Source organism: Phoenix dactylifera, chromosome 5 (genome assembly GCF_051530095.1).
Source record: "Phoenix dactylifera cultivar Ajwa chromosome 5, Ajwa_hap1_PhDact_Kaust_v1.1, whole genome shotgun sequence".
Classification (NCBI taxonomy): domain Eukaryota; kingdom Viridiplantae; phylum Streptophyta; class Magnoliopsida; order Arecales; family Arecaceae; genus Phoenix; species Phoenix dactylifera.
The window spans coordinates 26,750,533-26,764,492 of NC_143194.1; the positions used below are offsets into that span (position 1 = coordinate 26,750,533).

At 40.1% G+C, this 13,960-nt stretch overlaps 1 protein-coding gene across 1 annotated transcript; it reads right to left on the bottom strand.

Annotated features, from left to right (window-relative positions):
* Nucleotides 1–10,326: 10,326 nt before the first annotated feature.
* On the bottom strand, nucleotides 10,327–12,701 carry LOC120111508 (Auxin efflux carrier family protein). Its single transcript, XM_039128637.3, has 2 exons — nucleotides 12,298–12,701; nucleotides 10,327–11,859 (listed from the first exon to the last, which is right to left on the bottom strand). Exon 2 carries the CDS (start codon nucleotides 11,808–11,810, stop codon nucleotides 10,458–10,460), a length of 1,353 nt encoding a protein of 450 aa, XP_038984565.3. The 5' UTR covers nucleotides 11,811–11,859; nucleotides 12,298–12,701; the 3' UTR covers nucleotides 10,327–10,457.
* Between the last annotated feature and the right edge of the window lie 1,259 nt (nucleotides 12,702–13,960).

Consider the following 13,960-nt stretch of genomic DNA (forward strand, 5'->3'; position numbering starts at 1 on the left):
GGAGTGCTCAGGACTGGGTGGAGGACGTCGAGAGGCGTTGGAGGCCCCTTTGCTCCTTAGCTTCATGGCAGCGAACTCGGGCCCTTCCTCTAGCGCCAACTGTTGCTGGAAATTGGACCCGGGGGCCGCCGTGAAGCCGGGGAAGGAGGAGCTCCGCTGCTGCAGGGGGCGGACGGCGGTGCGCCGGCTGGCTGTGTCCTCCGCTGCGGGGGGGGTGTGCAAGTCCTGCAAGGGAAACCGGTGGCCGGGCTCCCCGGCACCGGCCCTCCGATGCCTAAGTCAGAGGGGGCAAGTATGTGGAGAGAGCAGGAAAGAGAGTATATGGAGAAGACAGCAAGAACATTTGGATAAGATAAAGAAGACGAAGAGGATGATGTCCTCAATTGTGTCTGTGCTTCCCGGCGGGTTCAGTCCCGGGGATCTGTTTCCGTTTTTGTTGTCCTCCCCCCCTTTGGTTCTCCCAGGTTCCCTTTTATAGGAGGGGATTACGTTACCTGGGAGGTAACCGGAGGATTTGTCCCTGTCTGTAATAATTGGGTACGATTTGGCCCATTTATGGCGTAGTGGAGAACGGGGCCGAATCAGACCGGAACCAGGGAGTTGTCACGGTCGATCGGACCTGTTGGAGTGGTTGAACCGCCGGCCGTAGCGGGCCTGGGGTCTGTGGATGGTAAGTGCATTTATTACCGAATGAACCGGCGGTCAGGTAGAGCCATACGCTCTGATGGTTTAGTGATCCGGAGATCGTCTCGGGCCGTGTTCATTAAATGCCTGAGTGCATCGGAGACTTAGGGAGTCTCATGCATTAATGGCAGGTCGTGCCGAACGCCTGCGGAGGTCTTATGCCTTGATGGCTTGGAGATAGTGGCAGGTCGCAAGCCGTAGGAGTTGTCAAGTCCCTTGGACTTTAGGCGGAGGTTGAACATTTGGTTAAGGCATCGGCTCGGCAAGGGTGCCGAGCCGAGCTGGTCGCCCAATGGGGCGCCCTGTGGCGGGGCTGCTTTGAGTACTCCTGGTCGGCGCCCTTTAGGCGAGCACTTTCTAGCGGAGCGCCTTGGCGCTGTCTTTGGTCGGCACTTTCTAACCGAGCAGCTTATTTTGGGTGGGGCACCTCTTGGCGCGCACTCTGGTCGGCGCCCTCTAGTCGAGCGCCTTCCTGGTCGGCATCCTTTGGCCGAGCAGCTTTCCGGTCGGTGTACTTCGGCCGAGCGCCTCCGTGGATGTATGACTTGGGGTTTTTCCCCCAACAAATACAATTAAGTTTGTAACACGAGGAGAACCTTTACCCAAAGAGAATATTTGTGAAACATGTATAGGATGACTTTTATACAGAGAGATAGAAAATCTAGATATTACGTCCAACGTTGCAAATCTAATTTAATTTCAGCCTTAACCCTCCCAATTTGGATCTTTCACATATTTGAAGTGTCCTCGAGACTAAGGTTCCAATATTTACTGGACCTGCATGAATCTAATTTAATTTAATTTCATCTTGGTTAGGCTCAACCATATCCATCTAGATGAAGCTCAAAATTGTAAACCTAATTAACTCTTCTTCTAAAATACCTAAATAAACTTATCTCGTTGTAACTAACATTGAAATGAGTGCATGCAAGTTTGACGATTTCCCTGGTGCACTTCCCTGAAGTTAAAACTATGGCTTACTTGATGCTCGTTTTGATACGATTTAGATCACGGGATCTGACAGGCAAGAATCTTGGGAGCCCTCTTGTTTTCCCGTGCTATCAATTCAATAAGACGACCGATGGTCTGGCACTATTTTTTTCTTTAGAAAGGGAAAACAAAAGATAAGTTAACTGCAAACCATCCAAAACAAATTTGACCTTTATAATATTTACAATAATTATTATTTGCCCTATCCTACTATTGTAATAGCAAATAACATATTATGATGGTATAATAATAAAGATATTATCCAAATCAAGGTTTCAAATACCGACGATGGTAGTGGTTATTGTTATTGTGATGAATATTGAAAAAATATATGGTAGTTATTCTTATTTTTGTCATTATTTTCCATTATTCCTTATGTTCTTTATCGTAAAATAACATGATTTTTTTTTTTCTGTTATATTGTTTGCAATTTTGATCCAATTGTTTATTTTATAAAACAATATATTGTTATAAGATATTTATTTTGAAAAAAATAAGATTTTATGATTATTATTTTATCTATAAACAGTACATGCTATTCATTTATAATATTAAAAAATATATTACGAGAAATGTCCACGTCCACATATGCCATATGGTAAAAGGAATTGGTATAATTTGGAGAATTGTAGCGGCTATTATCTATTTTTTTTAGTACATAGACGAATATATCAAATAGGTCGTAATTCCATAATAATAATTATTTTAAATATTATTCACAGATGAGATCTAATTTTTTTTGAGTGAAAATAGTTGGAGAAAATAAGTATAGTAATTTACTTCATTTCTTTGGTTACTTAATATGGTTCGAACCTAGCGAGACAGGTTTTATTCGATCGGTATTAAAATTCATCTAGATTCTAATTTCAATTCTAAATATAATTTTTTTATATTTTTTAAAATTTTATATATATATATATAGGATGGATGTTACACGGCGAGGGTGCAAATAGGAAGGAGAAACAAAAACAATAGTAGGTTTGAAAAAATCGTGGGACAAGACAAGAGTGGGGCCCAGAGTGGCAGGCAGGGACACGGGATCTCCGTCTTTCACGGTGACGTGGGGACCTGAACCAGGCCATCTAGTGCTTTGTCAGAGCCCAAGATCCCGTGATAGATCTCCTGTCCGTTGACCAGTCAACAAGTGGATCCCACGATCCCGCTGCGCCATCATCTCCGTACGGTGTATCACACCACGAGCGGCGGTGCGTTTGGTGGGCTTTCTCACTCCCCTCGGTCGCAAGTCTTTTTTTTTTTTATAAAAAAAAACAAGAGGAGAAAAGGAGGCCCATATGCACTGGACGGCGCAGTGAGGGCCCACCGTGGTTAAACTGGAGGGACTTTAAAACGCGTCATTAGTATAATTATCATACTTGGCTACCAAATTGCTTTATTAGAGTAATTCTAAACTACAATGCAGGATGATAAGAGAAATGACATTTAGCTTTTCTGAAAAGATAAATATTTGAAACCCCACAAAATTAACACTTGTAGAGAACAATATTGCTATCCAGATCGTGGTTATAACCATTGTAATGGTTGTTATAACGATTTTGACAATCCTCCATTATGTTATTGAGACAAATATTACAAAACTGTAAAAATAGTTGTTTTTTGTCATTATTTTCCATTATAACTTACTACTTTAACATAAATAACGGCCTTTATTTTTACTTATACTTTCTTTAGGCAAAATAATATTTATTTTAAATTTTATAATATGTGATACCTGAAAAATTCTAGGAGGCTTAAACACCAAAATCAGCATCTTAAAAACCTCTTATATGTGATTTTCTTTTTTAATTTTATTTCTCTTTTGTTTTTCTTGATAGAAATGGTGACAAAGGTCACAACCATTTCTTTATGCATTTGCCTCATATTAACATTGTTGCGCACTAGCAAGGGCATGTATAATTATCTGCATATATGATGGAATGACATCAATACAAGCTGATTTTTTAACAAAATTTGTAAATTGGAAGAGCCAAGACTCTCTCGGCCAACTGCTCCCTGAAAGTATACAAGCACAACCCTCATTCCATCTTCTCTCCCCGAGGACGATCATATCACAGGCTTTGCATCCCGCCAGACACCTTGGGTCAAATATGGTAGGCCATTGGCCGAGAGGCTGCTCTATCGAGTGGGGCTGATCGCCTCTAGTCTCGCTTTCAACTGAGACCGAATTCTAGGGTTGCTAGAAAAGACCTGGAAGGGGGGATCGGTGTATGGATTTGGCAACGGAATCCGGCCAATTTCGGGCACGAGAAGGGACAGGCCAAGTTGGAGAGCGGTATGTGCAGGGGTGTGGGGCTCATGAAAGCCCCATCTAACTGACTTGCCTCGTTTGAATTGCGTCTTTCGCTCCTCTTGTTTGGCCCTGGGGAGGTGAATGCTTCTGGGGCATGAAAGCTACGTCTCTGCTCTCGGGCAAAGCCAAGCATCTTTCTTGTGAAAAAGTAGGTGTCTTGTTGCATCGATCCCTTTAATGTAGTTTGGACTGAGAAAGGACAAAGGCAGGTGAGGGTAATTGGGTTGGTTTCATTTATTGGTTTATGGGCCTGAGTTTGGACGTGAAGTGGCTAAATGAAGTGCCTGAAATTGGAAGGATACGTAATTTGAATATTGTTGCATGGACTTCAGAGTTACGTCTGATGGACGATGTATCTTTTTATAGAAGCTTGTGATTGACATGGTCCAATCCAACAGGTTGAACCCTGCAGTACATGTATATCTACCAGGATGCCACCTGCATGGCCCTTCGCATGACACATGTCCCTTGTGTCCACGTGGACAAGTACGATGCAAAGAATGCGTGGCATCAGGCACGGGCCGATTACAATCATGCCATATATATACTACGAAGGATATGAATGCAAAAATTCAACCAGCCTTTTTTTTTTTTTCATTTTGATTTACATGAATTACGAGATATTCCATTTCAAGTAGAGGAGCTCTTTTTAGAAAAAAGTCTCCCTCTCTTTAATCCATTATCGCGTGAGAATTTCATAAGAAAGTCTGGTTTACATCAATTTTTGGGAGCGTTTTTGGGTAAATGTAGCACCATAGAAGGAGATTCACGTTTATGCTCTCTTGGTTGAGGCAAATTATATCCTTGCTTCGTACGAACTAACATGGCCATCCACCACTAATCATCGAGATGTGAAATTATTAGGTGAATCAGGTCGACCGTAGATCTAAGATGAAATCATTACATTTTTTTCTCCTCTTTCTTCTTTTTTATATCTAATAGCGGCACAACATGGACCAATTCCATCTAATAATTTCTCTACCAAGATGAGCGCATGAAACTCGTAGGAATGTGGCTCGGTGATTGGCATAGCGCAACGCTATGTGGTGTGCCCAATGCAGGCTATAGTTTCTCGTTGGTTGAGCACCAAACCAAATGTATCCAATATGGTTGGAGAACTAGGCTATAGGTATCATGTTCTACCCAAGAATACACAACCTGCATGAATCCCTTGCTGCTAAGTTGGGTTAGGACGAAATGGCATTGCCTTCGTTAGTTTGTTCTGAAAAAAAGAATACAATATTTCTATTTGCGTCTATCATGCCAGACCAGACCCAAAACAGGGCTTGGTCAAAGCATAATTTTATTCTTTACCATTATTGCAAACATGTGGAAGTTGTTTTTAGATCCCATCCCAAAGGCCGTCCTCGATTGAAATTCAAACAAAGAAATTCAACTAGTTTATTAGTATATGCAATAAGACAAAATGTCATATAGTGCTATCATATTGCCTTAATATGTTTCCATTATTGTCGACATAATGTCACGCAATAAACTTAAAATCTAAAATCTAAGATGAACAAGTTAAAAGTAATGACCATCGAGCACTTGCTCAAATGTTATCATCTCTTGCTGCTTGGGTACGAAATTAAGGGTGCCATTACACCCATCAAAAAATGTGATTGGTATAAATAGAATGTAGGGATTAACCCCTCCTAATCTCAAAAAAATATTAGAAATAATGGGTAATCATTCAAAGGATTGGCCTGCCATGAAAACATAAAATCCTGGTATTATGGATCTTTTAAAAGAGTATATATGTATTTTCACTCATATTCAGACATACAGGAATACGGGAAAGGTACTTGGAAACATACGCAAACACTCCGGCAAGACAAATTTTGTCATGTTCATTAAGCATTAATTATCACTATCTCTGATCTAAAAGATTGCACAACTACCATTTAAGATCGCTTAACATAACTTAGCCATGTTCAATCTTTTCAGAAAAAAAAACAAAAACTTGGATAAGATCAAAGACTATGGCTCAAAGCGTATACCATATGATCCTCCCACGTTGAGACAAAAGCAGCTTATTATCACAGTGAGCAGTTTTATATGCCTGACTGGCAAAATAAGTACAGTAAACATATATCTACTCGATAATCTCTACTGTTGTAATGGAAATTATTCCAGGGCTTTCTTCATGCTCTGTAAACTTCTCTTTATGCCCAAACTTTAATTAAGTATATGCTCTAACTAGTTCAGCTGTGGTTTAAAGAAACAAGATTATATCAAGTGAAAGAACATTTAGTAACTGAATCTACACAATTTCCCCTTGATTCTCCAAAGAGAGCATGTTATCGACCGCTAGGACATATCTTTCCAGAGACTGAGACATCAACAAATTTGGAAAAGAACATGCCCAATAGCAAGTCTTTCCACTCCCTCACATCTTGAGCTGTGCCATAGTGTATTGGCTTTAATACCCTTTCTTTAATCTAAGACACAAAAACTCGTCAAGAAGCTTCTTCAAGTCTCCAAAGATAGTATCAAATCTTGTTAGTTGCAACTATGGTCTTTGCTGCTTTATAATCTAGTCCATTAATTCCTTGATCTTTTCTCTTTTTTTATTTTTGACCTGCAATGGATATTCTCTTTTCATAACAATCCTAACGTACATGTGATGGCCATTATTCATTCATAAGTCATTACGCACACGAGCAAAGCATAAAGCAGGAGGCTTGAAACTGTTTCAAAGGCTCTTACGCAACATCCAAGAGAATGACACTCAAGGTATTGGCAAAAAAAAAAGGAATTTGGTAGGTTCAGATAGCATTGCGATATCATTTAGGACCAGAGTACTCTCAACAAAGATCTAAGATTATAAATTTATTACTAAGAGGAGGAGATACACAAGCTCAGGTTCTCTATAGGGCAGAAGAAAACAAGAACAACCATATTCAGCAAAATATCGCTTACCCTGATGACTTCTTTAAAATAAGTATCTGGAAGATAGCCAAAGAGAAATTAACAGTGAAATTTTACTACTATTGAAGATGACAACATCGATAAGAAATATACAGTCATTTCACAAGCAAGATGGGGTAATCTACGTCGCACGCTGTTTTTAAGAATATTTTATGACAATGAAAACAGCTATATAAACGGTAATATTACTGTAAAATGAGGGTATAGACAATTGTATGATGGATAGTAGACTGGAAAAGATATTTTGGCAAGTACTGAAGAATAATGAACTCAACAAGCACATCATGGTACAGGAATTTATTTCTATAAAAAAGGAAAACAAAGGAAAAAGAAAAAGGAGGTGGAGGAATTGATTGTGGATAAGGAAAATGAGGAAAATACTAAGAAAATGGAAAGCTTTATTAATAGCTTCAACAAAAGATGCCGTATTTTAGTGATAGGACAACTTTTCGGTATGGAGAGAAACAAGATCATAAACAAAATGAAGTGAGCCGAAATAACTCCATAACCAAGCATGTCAATGTAGATAATGTATGCATGGCCCAAATTATATTGTGTTAAGACTACCGCAAAATCATTAATTAGATGCAGTAGTATTGCTGTAAGACAGAATTCCTAGCGATCCTAACACATATATGATATCATGTTAAATATTTTTATTATATCGCAAATTGTAGTATGTAAAATGACTCCACATATATATGTACATGATAAAATTTATAAGGAATTACAACATCAAGGTCTTGTACTAACATGTCTCCACCTTTAACCAACTCATATCCTTTGTGAAATATATCAATAGCATGCCTGATGATGTTATGAAAGGAGGAACCAGAAGACTTGCAATAAGAATTCCACCAAGAAATGGTAGCAGGGTCAAGAATTGACTGACATGTTGAGGACATATGAAACAAAGAGCAGGAAAGGCCCCACTAAGTGGAGGATTTGGTTTCTTGTAGAGAAGGAAGAAAAACCGGGAAGCATTATGAAAGTCATGTCCAGGTGAAAGCAAATTTGAAAGGTCTTGCATCAGCAAAGAGTGCCGTATGAAAGCAATACTCTAACCACTGAGTTAAGTAGGTTATTTATCCCCAAAAAAGGACCCATGTGAAGCTTACGAGCTTGTGATGGGCCGAGCCTAAGGCGTCCCTTCCTACCTGTGTGCGTTGGACAGCACATATTTTCCGGGTCTCTTTCCGAACTTGGTACAAACCCTTCTACAGAAATGAATGCCAAACAACAAATCTTAACCCCTAGTTAAATGCATGCTTCTTGCTTCACAAAGTTATTTTTTTTTTTAAAAAAAAGAATGAAAAGGCAAGGAACATTTGTTTACAGATGTGGCCACCCAGAGAGATTTTTATTGGTAGATTTCATAGTATCTCTCTCTCTCTCTCACACACACACACGCACACCTGCTCAATTAGCTCTCTGTGCATCCTTTTCATGATGTCTCTGCTAAAAGAACCTCCAGTAACAATGCATTCCAGGAGGAATTATAGAGACAAAAAGAATAGAAGATCAAATCTCAGTCATGTATGGATGCCCTCAATAGAATTTAAGGCACATAAAGCAACCTGTGAAGGTCCAGCATCCTCATCTGCTGAAGCATGTTGATTGAAGTGCTTAGAGATTGCATATATAATTAGGTGACTCAAACGAGAACAGGATCATACAAACAAACACTCATAAGAATTCTTGATATCGGTTTGCATGAGCTTTTTCTGTATGAAGTTTCACCTGGAGTTGAGCCCAAGCCTTCTAGAATCTTATATAGGATCTAGTACAGATGCTTATCTAACCACATACTCTCTTAAAATACAAAGTAAGCAAACAATAATAAATGTAAAGCTACTCTTTTGATATGACATGCATCCAATTTTGACAGGTTTTTTTGAGGCCCTCGTCTGAAATAATCTAATAGGCAGATAATGTTACACGAATGTTTTTCATTCCTGGAGGCAGAACCATGAGTCACTAGGACTCTAGATGACTAGACCATGTTTCCTTGCTAAATTTTTGTCAATCTCAGCTCACAACAAACTGGAAACTGTTTAAATCAACTAAAAGGAGAGAAGATCATTGTACAGAATCTCCTAGTGACCTGTAAAGTAAAAATCTTGGACTTTTGAAGCCAAGTTTCTTTGGTAATCTCCTGTCTACCTCATCTCATAGAATTGTAAAATCTTGAGTGAGAGGGTTATTTGCAGTCATAATACAACAATAAGAACAACAAATGATGGTACTCTGCTTTCGCATTGTTACTAGGTCTCCTTTCCCTCCTATCATACCCATGCATGAAACCCAGACACCTGAAAAGAGAGTCCTCTACAGCACCCGTTGCAAACTAATGAACAATGCCTATTGATTTTCATCTCTTTACGCTCTGCTAGTTCTAACCTAACTTAATCGTCAATACAATATTTTTACTGCTATCACTGATACCGGATAAACAACCACATCTCTTTTCATTTATGCTGATGCCAGCATGCCTTTGTGGCTGAACATTCTGACTCATGATGCTAGTCTGAATATGCTCTTTTCAAGTACACACACACACACACACACACACAAAAACGAGCAGCACCAACATGTGAAGATAAGACATCTTCAAAAGCAAATTTCCACTACATACCACATGCAAACGAAATGAGAGAAAAAAAATATGGATTTTAGTTAAAACCAATCAAAGTTATATACTGCAAATGAGTTAACATACACACTGCCAATGCCAAGTGTAAAGAAAGATGAAGGAAATAAGATATGTTTTAGTGAAAGACAATCAACTTTATATACTGAAAAAAGAGTCTTGATTCAAACAATAGAGTTAACCAAGAAGAAGAAGAAACAAAATTTAAGCAAAAGGACAATCTTGTAACGGCAGAACAGTATGCAGAGGCAGAAACCTCATCTTCTCAGCATGCTACACAACTGACTTAAAATATTTATTACATTAAAATGCCTCTAATCATGTACTTGTCATAAAATTTGAAAGTAATTCATGTCTATAAACCATTTCGTTTATCACAATATTTATCAGCAAGTTTTGGGCTTCCACAAGGAATTAGCAAATATTCAAATTTCTAAAGCCCAAAGAATAATTTTCAGAAACAGCTGTTTAATTACACAAGATTAATTGAAGCTCACGTCAGAAAAAATAGCCTGTCAATCTTTAGCAAGAGCTTATGCAGCACAGAGAGACTTCAGTGAACCACATACAGCTTCATGTCCATATAATTTGTGAATGATACATACTTTTGGGTATTGCTGAAGCAAAAAATAAGACTACTCCAATGAAATGAATAATTGTATAGCACATAATTCATAAATAACATTGAGGATACTGGTGTCAACTCCAGTTAAACCATGCACATGATTACTCCTTTATGCATGTTATACGACAGCTCCAAGCATAATTCACTAACATTTATTCATTAGGGAACAGTAATAGCCAAAATAGCAAACAACAGTTCAATTCACTTGCCATCATTTTCTCATATGCACCCAATGAACTAAATAGTTGGAAACTTGGAATATTCTAACCTCAAACATAGGAGAGCAACTTGAAGTAAATAACAATATAGACTGAAAGAGATGCTACTGCACAGATGTGCTGCCAGAACAAGAGCGCCGAAGCTTCCTTGACAGCGTAACCCCTCAAGCTAGCGATGGCGCCCAACAGTATAGCACTTGGTGTTGTGTACTGCAACAAAAGTACAAAGCGGTACATCTGATCTCCTTGAACCAAAAAATTCAATTTGCCCGCCAAAGCAACCACGCCAATCCCCACAAGTGGAAGCACCAACAGCCTTGCCACAGCGATCCCAATCATAGTTCTGGTACCAAGAGCTGAATCATTAGGACCTTCCGCAAGCATTCCTCCAAGAATCAGCATCACTGAGGGAACCACTGCTCCTGCCAAAATTTCCAAACTATCTGTGAAGAAAGAGAGTGGCGCATCAGTCCCAAATACAAAATCTCTAAATAAGGGAACCATCCCTACTATAAGCGCCAACAGAGAAGCAATGGTTGGAGGCTGCATAATGTGTTGGATTGGAGTCTCTTCGGCCACAGTTCTAATCCGTCGAACAACCTTGGGCTCTGCCAAACATCTAAGGGACTTCGGACTGCTAGGCCCCACACCAGCACCTCCTTCCTCAGTTAAATCAAGGTCCGGAAAAGTGTTCTGCGACGATCCTGAAATGCTCATAAACAATCTGGCAATAAATGGCGTCTTCGAATGTTCTGTCCCCTTGTCTACCATCCCAGGCCATTCAGCTTCATGAAGCAGGGGCCTGCTAATATTATTAATGTGCTCCTCTTCTATCTCGTTCCCCTCCGAGACTATCTCATAGTATCGCATAGGCGGCTCCATCATGTGATAGACCAAGGTGTAGACAAGAATCACTGCAACCCACTGGGCAAAAGAGACATAGGCAATGCCCGTCCTATGGCAGTCCGGTCCGAACGGGTTGTCTGAGCTATGGCAGACGGATCCAACAATAGCAATTGGAAGGTTCCCAGTGTTGCCGAATCCAGTCATGATCACAGTAAACCGGAAGAATTGGGGCGGCGGGCGGCATATGATTGCGACTATGTAACCAAGGGCACAGCCTATGGCCGTGCTGATAAGCACGTTGACAGGTACAAACCACCAGAGCAGTACATCGTCGAGGGTGACCGACTCGCCGAGGTGGACGAAGATGAGGCAGGGAAGGAAGAGAGCAAAGACAAGCTTGCTGAGGAGCTTGAAGGTGGCTCTTGGCACAACTTGGGTTTTCGGGTGGGCGAGTATGAGGCCAATGACCGTGAGGCACAAAAGCTTCATCAGGGGCACCACGGCCGACAGCAAGTCCTCGTGTCGGTTTTTAATTTGATCCATTGCGGCAAAAATCATTCTTCCTTTCTCGGATTTTAGACGATACTGAAGATTGAATTAAAACTTGCTGCAAAGATTTGAAGCTAAATCAGATAAATTTCTCAGCTTTTCATTAACTCACTAGAGCATCAAAAGGTGGGTTTCCCCCCTCGGATTCACTAAAGATTCTAATTGCAAACAAAGAACTTTTGATCCCAACAACAATAAAACTTCCGAAAAACCACGACTCAGAAGGTGACGACAAGATCTATGTAACAGGTTCTGGAGATTTCACTAAAGATGGTAAAATAAACATGAGAGAAACAGGAAAAAGATTAGATCTTTCGTGTAGTAACAGCTTATTTAGACAAACGAGCAAGGAAAATTTAGCAGCAAAATCGCTAAAATACTAAGAGCTGAGGCAGGGATTTCGAATCAGAACCCTATCCAGAGATATACATACATCAAAGAGAGCAAGAAATTTCCACGAAAAAGCTCACAAACAGCTCATAATTGGATCCAATACCTTGGGAAAGCTTACTCCACCATCCACAAGAGGAAGAAAGATTCAAAATTTTCTTGGCGAACAGGTTGGTTTCGACGCAAATCGCCAACAAAGATCTCTGCCACGCCTATTAATGGTGCTCCCAGTCTCCCCGATGGGAACCCACGAGGCCAGAGCCTCCTTTTAACGTTTCACCCGCTCTACTCCCCATTTTTACGCACAAATCCGGATCCGAGCGCTGAGCGTATCCCAAATGGCGGTGACGATACCCGAACTCGGACCGAATTCTCGTACCATGATCACACCGTACGATGGCTGCGCCAATCGTTGATCGGATGGTCAAGTTTCGGGTTCAGGGAAGGCATCCTGAAAATGGACGGTTGGGATGTGGAGGCATGAGATGACGGGGATAGCGAAACCGGGAGGAGTCACTAGTCTTGGGAAAGAGGGTCAACCTTGTGGATCAGAGCGGCGGGGCCCACCGGCATTTCCCCGTGTGCGTTTGTGGATCAGGTCGGCCGGCTGTTTGAGGGAGGCGTACAGCTTCATAGTGAAATTTTGGCCGGATACAAAGCTTTCAGGTTCATTGTGGCATTTTATCAACTAATCTGTAATTGCATCCAATCAGACCGTGTGTTTTGGTGGTTTTCTATTTGGTTGGAAAACCGTGTTTGATCTGCGCTTCCCCACCACTCTTGTCTCTTCTTCTCCGGCTGCGGCCGCCGGGTATGACGATCTAAACCGGTTCCAATAACTTGGCCATAATATATACACATATTTATAATTTCTCATGCTTCTCACACCCTCGTACATATAATTCATGAGTTTTACTCTTATCTGTTTTATTTGGTAACATCAGTGAGTTGACATATAGGGCTTGTTTGGTTTGCGGAAAGCATTTTTCCTCTTAAAAATATGATTTCTGAAAAGAAGATTTCTACGAAGAGAATGCCTGAAAATGTACTTTTGATATGTTTGGTTAAACATGAAAAAGTAACAGATTTTCAGAATATTTATATTTGGTTGACCCTCCACTTTTCTGTAAAAGTTATGTATAATTCCTATTATACCTTTAATAAAATTAAATCTTTAATGGCTCTTTAATGCTGAAGGATTTTTTTGGAAAAAAATAAAGATAAAGTGATTTCCGCCTCATGGAAAAATAACTTTCCCATGTTTCTCATGGGAAAAACTTTTTCATAAAATGTGGAAATCATGCTTCCATAAGAATACAACTTTTCCATCTCTCTTCTTTGAAAACTCTAACCAAACAAGAAACATCTCATTACTTTTCCATTGACCACACTTTTTTTCTTTCTTTTCTCGCGAACCAAACAAGAGGATAAGGAATGGAGTTGGCTCAAAAAATGTGAATGCTTTATTTGATAATGATGATGTGTTTCTTGGACACATAAAATCCCCCTCCTATCATATGTAGGTGCTCAAATTGACCAAGGACAGCTTAATCTTTCAATGTACCATCAACAATCAACAACAAAGTTAATGAGCCGTGGAGGAGATTACAAGCAAAAAGGTCAAAATCCTATGACGAACAGCACAACTAAGAAGTATCTCGGTTCATCTTAAGCCTTTTCTTTTTCACTGTAAGCAGGAAAAGGAATCCTTCATGTGACCTGGTCACGGTTCGTGGCGGCGGCCACCCAATAATTGAGAAGGATGGGCC

What these genes read in the sequence shown, in the direction of transcription:
- LOC120111508 (XM_039128637.3), bottom strand. Translation starts at nt 11,810, where the DNA reads ATGATTTTTGCCGCAATGGATCAAATTAAAAACCGACACGAGGACTTG.